Below are 9,862 nucleotides of genomic sequence, written 5' to 3'. Positions count from 1 at the left end.
TAGGTGCACAGCAGTTTCTGAGAAGATACCGGAGAGTCACGTAGGCGGGGCCTCTGGAGGGATGGGGTCTGGAAGAGAGGGGCGGGGCGTGTCTCATTTCCCTTGAGCATCCTTGGAGGACGGCACTAAGCGGACCGGCATTGTTTCTCAGTTTGTAAACCCCCGCCAAACAAAAGCCCTGTGCCCCGCCGCGGGCTGACCCGGAGTCACTCGGCGACCCCTTTGCCCGGGCTGCGAGCGTGGGCTCACCAAAGCCCCGCCCACCTACTTGCCCCGCGCGTGGTCAGAGCGGAATAACGAGGCCCTGTTTCCAGATGAGAAAACCTAGGTCGGGTCCTTTGGAAGACTTCACTGTTTGTGAGGTCCCCACACTCCCCGCCCCCGGGCTCTAGTTGGCATCGCTCAGCAAAGCGGGTGGGAGCGTCCTCTAACTGCCCCCGCGCCACGCCGGGGACAGAGCATCCCTCCAGACCCCACCCCTCCCCGGGACAGCACCGCGGGGCCTGGCCGCCAGCCATCCCTCTCCCCGGCCCCGCCCCCGGCCCCTCCCCCATGAGGCTGGGCACGCCCCTGTTGCGAGTCTTCACCTCCCAGCCACCAGGCGCTGTCGGAGCGGAGCCGCCCCCTCGGGAGTTAGGGAGGGCTCTCCAGTCTCTAGCCTCTGGCTCCCCCTTAAACTGGGGTCTGACGGCGTGGCTTGAGCGGGTGCTTGGTTCCCCCGAAATCTCCGTTAGTTCCACCACCCCTACCGGAAGTAAACAGAAGTTAGGTAAAAACGGGATGCTTGCTACACTACTGCAGCCTCAAAACCGGCTCCCGGTCCCCCGCCAACCAAATGCACCCATTCCCCCCCAGTATAGAAATTCAGCAGCCGCTTCTAGTGTGGAGTTGATGACCAAGAGCCCGGCTGTCTGTGCCCCTAGATCCCGCCCCTTTAGGCTCCTGCCTCAAGGGTCGGAGCTTCTGAGTTGCCATTCTTTCCTGGGCCCGAAAGCTTGGCCTATGGCCCGCAGCCGTACCAGCCGAGTTTCATCTAAGGGTTTCATCCACTCAGACGAGGTGGGAGGACTCTGGTGTCTCCTTCTCCCAACTCTTAGTGTTGCCCGCAGTTTCCATGGCTCCTGGAAGCCGCGATCGCGTCAGCAGCTGAGGGTGGAGGAGCTCAGAGAGGCTCCTGTCCCTAGCCCTGACCTGGGCGCCAGGCTCTGAGGGGGTAAGTCGGACCCTCTTCCCGCTAGCCCTCCCACCATCGAGAACACAGGAGTCCCCGCCTCCCGGTAAAGAAGCAGAGCTTTCTTTTTTAGAAGCAGGATAGGCGCCATCTCCCAGCTCCCCCTCTAAAATCTTCAGTCCAGCGGCTGTCCTGCCTGAAGTTCTACCTTAGAGCCTCATTCTTTTGTCTCTTTGTTCCTAAGAACTCACACCTAGAAGAGAGGCACTTGAGAAAAGTGAAGTATGGGTAACTCCACCACCCCCAGTTCACCCCACCCCACCTCCCTCATACCTCCAGTGCTGGATGGCTGAGACCTTGGCAACTGGTGGCTGGGGAGGTCAAGGGCCTGGACCACCTTCAGAGAAGGTTTGCTCACATCCTCCGCCCCTCAGGTCCACGCTCTTTCTCTGGGCCTCAACCCATGTGCCCGCCAAGTCTTTTCTGTGCTGGTTGAGGACACCAAGGAGATGCCTCTGCCCTGTGCCCTGCCACCAGCCACCTGAGCCCCACAGCAACTATGGCCCCCTTGATCTCCCTTTTGCCCCCCTGTGCTCTTGGCTCAGCTCACCTCTCCCCCGAGGCCCCACCTTCTCTGATCCCCTCCTTGTCCTCCTGCCCTTGCTCTCTTCTATCTGCCACATCCATCTTTGCCCTTTCCAGGGCAGTTAACTCACCTTCAGGCCTTAGCCCAAGGGTCACCCTGGAAAGCCTTTCTGGGAGCCCCAAGGAAGGGTCTGACTCCCTTCTCTCTGCTGCCATGGCACTTGGTGGCTGTGCTTCCCTCTGCGCTGGCTCCACAAGCTCAACAGCCTGACCTGTACCACTCCCCACTCTGGTAGACCATGAGCGCCCCCCGCAAACCAAGCCAGGCAAGCTCAGAGTCTCAGTAAGGGCTGGGGGCTGCCCATAGCGAGCCCCTGCCTCTAAGTGGGAAAGACGGAGCACCCAGCCAGTGTGAAATTGTGGGTGCTATGCAGGGTGTGGAAGGAGGGGGGCAGGGACTGGTCCTCATGGTCCATTTTGGAGAGGCCTTGTGTGCTGGTAAAGTGGAGGGAGACAGCCCAGGAGGGAGCTACAGTAACCTGAGCCTGGAGTCGGGAGAGGAGAGAGTCGAGGTGTCCAGAAGGGAGAGGGCCTGGTGGGTGGTGCTACAATCCTGAGGAGGGACGGGTCTGGGAATGTGAGGAGTAGGCAGGTCAGTTACGGGTCAGGGCCCCCACCTTACAGCTGAAGCTCTGAAAGCCAGAGAGGTACTGGAGCAGTGACGTGATTTGAGGGCTTCTGACCCCCTACATCAGAGCTAAAATACAGCGTCTCCCCAGATGTTCCCTGGCCCCGGCCATTTCTAGGCTTCCACACTGGGAAGGAGAGCAGCAGGATGGAGGAATGTGGGCCCAGTTTGCAGTGGACTGACCACCTGCGTGACTCGGGGCAACTGATTTCCCCTCTGAACTTCAGTCCCCCCACCCCAAACCCGGGAGGATCAAATGACCCCGTGTTTGTTCAGCAAGTAGCTGGGCCATAGCACCCACAGATCATGGAATCTTGGAACTTAGAACTGTTTAGCGAGGTTGAGGCTGGTGTTTATTTGAAATCCGAATCACCAGGGAGAATCCTGGGCGAAAGTGTGGGGTTGAAGGGTTTAAGTGCCCACTCAGCCCCAGGGCCTGTTTCCATATCTGAGGCGAGGCCTCAGAGGCTGGTGCTCTGGGAGGGCAGGTGTGCCCCAGCTCCAGGGTCTCCCCTCTATCCTGCTGTCAGGACCCACTGAGAGCCCCACGGGCCTGATGCCTGGTGCTGCCTGCTGTTCCCGGCACTGCCATCACCCCTAGCTACTGGACTGTGCTCACCCACTGAGCCCCACTGAAGGATGCAGGTGAGTGTGGGGAAGCTGGGCATGGCAGTCCCTGGGGCCTGGGCCGAAGCCTGACTGCCCTTTTCCTGGCAGGTGCTCTGACGGGGCCCCTGAGGGAAGCTGGGAGTGGTCAGAGAAGAACCTGCGGGTGTGGCTGGCAGAGAGCAGGTAGCAGCGGGCTGAGCTGGCTGGCCGCCTGCGGGCAGCCCTGGAGGCCCTGTCTGAGCAAGCACAGGTGCTGCAGAAGCAGGGATGCAGGCTGGGACTCGGCAGGACCCAGTGTGAGCTGCTGGCTCCGAAGCAGAAAGTGAGGCTCTGGTCCTCTCCCCGTGAGTCCCCAACAGGGCTACCATGTTGAAAGTGTCATCTCTGTGAATGGCACCCCCTGGAGGTGTGCAGTGCATTGCCTGGTGTGGCTGGGAGCAGTGGATAGAGGCAAAGGAAGGACCAGGGAACCTCTGCCCTTCCCCTCCCAGGTAGAATAAGAGGGAAGGAGGTGGCTGGTTTTAGCTCAGTGGACAGAGGAGTTTCCTCAGAAGCCCAATCACCCCTGGTGAAGCTTCAGTCCCCAGGGAGGGAGGGAGGGTGATGCACACTGAGGCTTCTAGGGGAGGTACCCAGCATCCCTGCCGCATGTGAGAGTGTGGACAGTGCCACCCTGTGATGGCCTAGATACCTAAGCCTTTATGTGACCTGGTGGTCTCAGCCCACAGCTGACCCTCCTAGAGCCACTGCTCCCTACCAGCCAGGGAGGACCCCGGGAACCCAGTTGACATGCCTGCCCACTCTCCAGCATTCCACAGCAGCAGCCCCTGTACTCTTTTTGTTTGTTTGTTTTTTTAAAATATATTTATTTATTTTTGGCTGTGTTGGGTCTTCGTTGCCACCGGCGGGCTTTCTCTAGTTGCGGCGAGCAGGGGCTACTCTTCGTTGCAGTGCGCCGACTTCTCACTGTGGCGGCTTCTCTTGCTGCAGAGCATGGGCTCTAGGCACACGGGCTTCAGTAGTTGTGGCGCATGGGCTTAGTTACTCCACGACATGTGGAATCTTCCCAGACCAGGTCTTGAACCTGTGTCCCCTGCATTGGCAGGAGGATTCTTAACCACTGCGCCACCAGGGAAGTCCCAGCCCCTGTACTCTTGCTGGAGCTCCAAAGCCATCAGGAGCTGGGCTGGAGAAGGTGATGTGTCTTGTGTCCAGCTGGAGGTGGAGGGTTTTACATCTAGAGCCAGTAGTGATAATAGCTGTGCAGCTCCAGGTCCATGCTGGGCCCCCAGCTGGGCTTATCACAGCTGGTGGAGCAGGCAGGGGCTTGTGGAGTGAGCCTGCTTTATCAGGGGCTGCAGACGCTGCCCTGCGGGGGGTGGGGGATGTGTGTCGTGAGGCTGGGCCAGCCCTCTCCAGGGGCTTGTGCTACCTTCAGCCCTCCCTCCAGCAGGTGAAATGCTCTGTGGCCCACCTGGAGCAGGAGAGGCTGTGGGGTTCCCAGAGACAGGAGGAGTGGAGGAGGCCAGACCAGGACGCAGAAGACAAGTGAGGGTGCTTAGAGATGGGGGAGGGGCAGAGTGGCAGAGGACGGGCAGACAGTCCCTTCTGCCCCCATGATCCTGCTACTTACTGCAGACAGAAGTGGAAAAGGCCCAGCAGTGCTTGGACCAGATGGGCCGACAGTCTCTTGGCCCAGAGCTCAGCCTGGGGCCCCCTGAGGTAGGGATGACCAGAGCCCCCCATCCACGTGGGTGCATGACAGGGCCCTGAACACTGGCCCTCCTGCGCATTCGGCCCTCCCTACACTTCACTCCCAGGTCTTCATTCTTGGAGCAGTAGCTGGGGAAGGAGGCCAGTGCAGGGGCTTCTGTTCCGCCCAAGAGGGACGCCCCTCTCCCAAACATTTGGGAAGACCCTGCGATCATCCAGCTGACTCCTCTCACGGTTCAGATGGGAAAACAGTCCAGATGGTTAGGGAAAAGCTTGTTCAGGGTCATAACAGTGTGGTCTGAAGATTAGGAGGAGCCCCCTAGACTGAGTGTACCTGCAGGAGATGCTGGTGCCAGGCCTGCAAGGCCAGGAGCAGAGTTGGGATGGCAACAGGGCCCAGGCACTTCAGGGCCCAGATGGATTCTCGATGGCGGTAGCTGAGACCCCTGCACAGGCTCAGGATACAACCTTCCTGCAGGAACGGCTGCTGATGCTCACCCAGGTGGGTCAAGACAGGGAAATGGTCAGTCCTGCAGGGAACCCAGGGTACCAAATGAGCCAGGCTATGCCCACCTGTGCCAGGGAGCAGAGAAGCAGGGGAACCTGGGCCCTGTCCTTGGGGGATTCTGAGGTTGAGTGGCCCTAAGGACACCATGGAAAAGAGAACGACCAGGAGGGACAGCTTGGAGCCGGGCCCCCACACAGCCCAACTCCAGTGAGCACCGTTCACATCCTTGTCCACCAAAACAGCACCCTCTGCTGGTGGGAAGCCAGGGACTGTCCAGCCTCAAATCATTTGGTCCAGAGTTGAAGCCTGGAGTTCTGAGAAGCCTCTGTGGGCTGGGGTGGTCAGAGAAGGGCTCCTGGAAGGGTTGACTCTCAGAGGATGCGGAGGTCAGGAACTCGGGAGGAGGGAGCTGCGTGGGTAAAGGCCCACGGGCTAGCTCAAGCAGACAGATCCCAGCCAGGGGAGGCTGAGCCATGACTCAGGATGGAGCGGGGCCTTCACAGGTGAACAAGAGACTCAGAAGAGCTGGGCCAGAGCCACCAGCAGCTAGGGGCCTGCTTGGAGCAGCTGCGGCAGCTGCAAGGAGAGAAGACGGTGTTGGAGTGCCACGTGCAGGCCCTGGAGGCAGAGCGTGTCTGGCTGCTTGGGGAGAAGTCGGTGCTGCTAGCAGCACTGAGGGCAGCCCTGGGCCAGGAGGCCTGGTAAATGGCTGCTCGGGCCCACCCCTCAGTGCTCAAGCTGGGCTGGGGTGGGGGGGGGGTCCCTTTCTCACACTGGGTGAGATGGCCTGTGGGCAGGAGGTGGGCCAGCCTCTGTCACAGCCAGTAAAGGAGAGGAGCCCAGAACCCCCATCCCTAAATCATGTGGCCAAGGCCAGACTCCCTTCCCCAGGTATCAACACTCCTGGTTGTCACATTCTGGCTCATTTATGGGAGCATGTGGGAAATATGTCAACTTCAACAAGTCCTGTCTCCCTGACACATGGCTGAGCCCCTCCTGCTGGCCCAGGGCCAGGCTCAGGGGAGGTGAGATAACCTTGGCTGCTGAGCTCAAGTCAGGATGCTTGGGAGTGGAAGTGCTCAGGACAGAGGGTTTTATGTGTACAGGGAGCCGTGAAGGAGCGTCCTCTCTCCCAGTCCCCATCCCTGCCATCAGGACATAGTGAGGACATGCATGCAACTTGGAAATGAATCATTGAAAATGTATGAAAAAAGGTGTGGGTGATCTGAGGTCCATGCTGTGCCCAGACCACCCCATTTCTAGTAGCACATTCAAGGTCCACGAGGTACCAGTGCCCCTCGGGAAAGAGCTGGAGGAGAAAGAATCACATCCCAGGCTTCATGAGAAGGTGGCTGAGTACTGGAAGGCATGCTGGCACCAGGTAGCAGTTGCTCTGAAATTCAGAGGAAGAACTACAGAGACTTCAGAAGCAGAATGAGGCCTGACCTCCCCAGGTTGGTGCATTCTGTCCACCCCTTTCCTCTCCCTCCCCGTTCTCTTCCCCACCGCCCTGTCCTTCCTCCTGCATGCCAATGAATCTCTTCCCCCTTCTCAGGATGTCCCGGCTTTGTCCTCCACTTCTTTCCCTTCTGCCTCTTCCTCATCATGCTCCGTCATTCTCCATTCATTCATTCAGCATGCATTTACAAACCACCAGCTACATGTCTGGCCCTCTTCTGTACACAGTAGAACCAAAGTAGGAGCCGACCACTCCCTGTCCCCAGGTGCTTCTGGTATTGGGGGTGGGGGGGAGAATCAAGCAGGCAATTATAATTTAATGTGCCCAATGAGGGGAGAGGCACTTATAAAAGCTATGGGTGGGGCGGCAGATAGCAGAGTCCTCCCCAGAGAGGGGGCTTCTGAGCCTCGAAATTTTCGCTGAGGGATGAACGGGCATCTTCAAGGAACAAAAGAAAAAAGGGCATTTCAACAAGAGGGAAGAGCTCATGCAAAGGCCCAGAGAGGAGAGGCATGGAGGCGGGGGTGTTGTGAATAGTCCCTGACCCAAATGAGAAGTGGAGGAGGTGAGGAGTTGCTGTGAAGTGTGGGGGCCACAGCAAGGGCTCGGGGGTCCCAGGCCCTGTCCACCCGACTTCACCTCTAGCTCCTCCTGGAGGAGGCCTTCTGCTGGCCAGCACCCTCCCTTAGTCTCCTGGCCAAATGCCTGTGTGCACGGGCAGACAGACAGTTGGACACACACACACACCAAGATATACATCAGACACTCACCCAGAGACATGTGCACATGCTCCCAGATGTGCCCACACAGAGACACAGAGAAATAGATAGACACCGAGGAGATGGCTCAGAGCCACAGTGATGGAGAGCTGTAAGGACCTGGATGGGATCCACGCTGTGCAGCAGGACCCCAACCAGAGGTGATCTGTTGCTATGGCTGGAAGCACAGGGAGAGGGGTCTCAGCAGCAGTGCTTAGCTGGCCCAGGCCTCACAGAAGGTGGAGTTGGTCTAAACTGGTGAACCTCAAACTGGGGTCCAGAGCTGGGCTGAGAGGGCTGTTAGTTCCTCAAGGAAGCAAATTTGCAGTAACAGTCTGCAAATGCACATTTATACAGAAAATCTCATTTTTTGTCTGTTTCTCAACCCAGACTCTTGAGGGTCGGAGATTGTCTCCCTGGGGCCTGGAGGGACTCTGTTCTTTATGGGGTGTGCAGTGGATCATGTCAGCGAGAAGGTAGGGCACTCAGTGACCAAGGGCCAGCCCCTCTGGTCAGATTCAGGCTCCGGGAAGGCAGGAGGTGGTGCCAGGGGAGCACTATGCAAACACCATGCAGTTGGCCCGTAACCAGGGCAGATGTGAGCCCCAGCTCTAGGGTCTCCCAGCTCCGTGCCCCTCAGGGACTGCCCTGCCCTCTCTCCCTCTTTCCAGTCCCTGGGAGCTCCTCCCAGGACTAGGACTCACCTGTGAGTGAATGGGTGCCCCAGGCCCTGTGCTTGTCCAGGAAAGGTGACCTAGAAGTTGGCCCTACATCGTGGGCAGGGGTCCTGTGTAGAGCAGCCAATGGGCCAAACACAGCAGGGAGAGGGGGCAGCAGCTGGATAGGGTCTGATGCTGCATCAACATCTGGCTGCAGGGGACGTGAGGGGCACCCAGGGCCTCCAGCACTCTGCACCTCTAGTCCCATCCCCCACCTCAGGCTCCTTCCACCCTGACCCTCTCTGGGTCTCTACCTCAGTCTTTCTTCCTCTTCAATCCCAGGATTCTGTGGGCTTCACTGTCCCCAAAATAGTGGTTAAAACTGTGGGCTCTGGAGCCTGACCACTGACTCCACATTATACTAGCTGTGTGCCCTTGGGCAAATTACTCCATTTCTCTGGCCCTCATCTGTAAAAACCAAGAACAGTAACAGCTTTCCTCCCCCAGCAGCTGGCTGTGAGGGTTAAACTGGACAAGCATGTAAGAAGCTCAGTGCTGTGCTGGACACGTGGCACGTAGTCATGAAATGTTAGCTGCTATCGTTACACACTTCATGCTGCTGCAGGCCTGGCCGCTTTCAGGCAAAAGTCTCCCTTCTGAATCAGGGTCCCTTTGGGGCCAAAGAGCTGCCATGGGGGTTTGATCTCATTCACCCTCTGTGTTAGTTTGCTAGGGCTGCCATAACCAAGGACCACAAAATGGGGGGCTTAACCAACAGAAACTTACCGTCTCAGAGTTCTGGAGGCTGGAGTCCGAGATCAAGATGTCGGCAGGGTTGGTTCCTTCTGAGGGCTTTGAGAGAGCATCTGTTCCCGCCTCTCCCCCAGCTTCTGGTGGTTGCTGACAGTCTTGGACATTCGCATCACCCCAGTCTCTGCCTTCATATTCACAAAGGACTCTCCCTGTGTGTATGTTTCTGTGTTCAAGTTTCCCCTATTTATAAAGACACCAGTTATACTGAATTAAGGCCCACTCTAATGAGCTCATTTTAAATTTACTTCTGTAAACACCCTGTTTCCAAATAAAGTCCCATTCTGGGGTATGGGAGGTTAGAATGCAAACATACCTTTTTTTGTGGGGGACACAGTTCAATCCACAACACCCTCCAATTTGCTTCCTGCTACCTTCTTGTTGGGTGGGTTGGGTGTGACTTGGGATCTTGGGGACCCAGCTGTTCTTTGTCTTGTTTTTCCCCCCCTTAATCCCAGGACCCTGGCACAGCTGCAGAGGGGCTGGAGTGTCCATGGGAGGGGCCGCTCAGTGAGCCCCCAGGCACCTCGGGTGAGGGAGGTGGACTGGGGTCCAGGCTGGAAATCGGGCTCCTCTCTGCAGGCGGGGCCCTGCCCAGACTCAAGAGCCTGTGTGGGGGTGTCTGTGGGCATGAGAGGATGGGGGTGGGGCTCCCCACAGATGGGGCTGCAATCTGTGCTTCACTGCCTGGCTTTGGCCAGTGACAGGAGCAAGGCGCAGGCTCTGGAGAGAAAAAACAACCAGACGACTGCCAGGATCCAGAGGTGGAAGGTGGGAGGAGCTAGGGGCTGCCTGGGGTGGGGGGAGTTGGGGCCCACCTGGGGTCAGGGCCCTCAGAAGCCCTTCCTGATGACCCTAGAGTTTTCCCCAAGCCGGAAACCAGGGACCTAGTGCAAAAAAGT

The 9,862-nt window shown here is 58.1% G+C and overlaps 1 protein-coding gene and 1 long non-coding RNA gene across 3 annotated transcripts in view; one reads left to right on the top strand and one right to left on the bottom strand.

The window, feature by feature from the left end:
• Window positions 1–526: 526 nt before the first annotated feature.
• LOC132523243 (uncharacterized) lies at window positions 527–4,687 on the top strand. 2 transcript variants are annotated; one of them, XR_009541444.1, is made up of 3 exons: window positions 527–1,213; window positions 2,975–3,089; window positions 4,507–4,687. It is a non-coding gene; the product is annotated as an uncharacterized LOC132523243 (long non-coding RNA). The 2 variants fall into 2 exon arrangements; XR_009541443.1 differs by lacking the exon at window positions 4,507–4,687 and adding an exon at window positions 3,162–4,289.
• Window positions 3,746–9,862, bottom strand: part of ARID3B (AT-rich interaction domain 3B) — a 68,275-nt gene continuing 62,158 nt past the window's right edge. Inside the window, exon 9 of the mRNA XM_060153806.1 lies at window positions 3,746–5,850. Within this exon, the coding sequence (XP_060009789.1) occupies window positions 5,753–5,850 (98 nt within the window). The 3' untranslated portion in view covers window positions 3,746–5,752. The remainder of the gene's footprint in view (window positions 5,851–9,862) is intronic.

The sequence above is a fragment of the Lagenorhynchus albirostris genome, chromosome 1, assembly GCF_949774975.1.
Source record: "Lagenorhynchus albirostris chromosome 1, mLagAlb1.1, whole genome shotgun sequence".
Classification (NCBI taxonomy): Eukaryota; Metazoa; Chordata; class Mammalia; order Artiodactyla; family Delphinidae; genus Lagenorhynchus; species Lagenorhynchus albirostris.
This window is presented reverse-complemented; position numbering and strand designations above follow the sequence as displayed.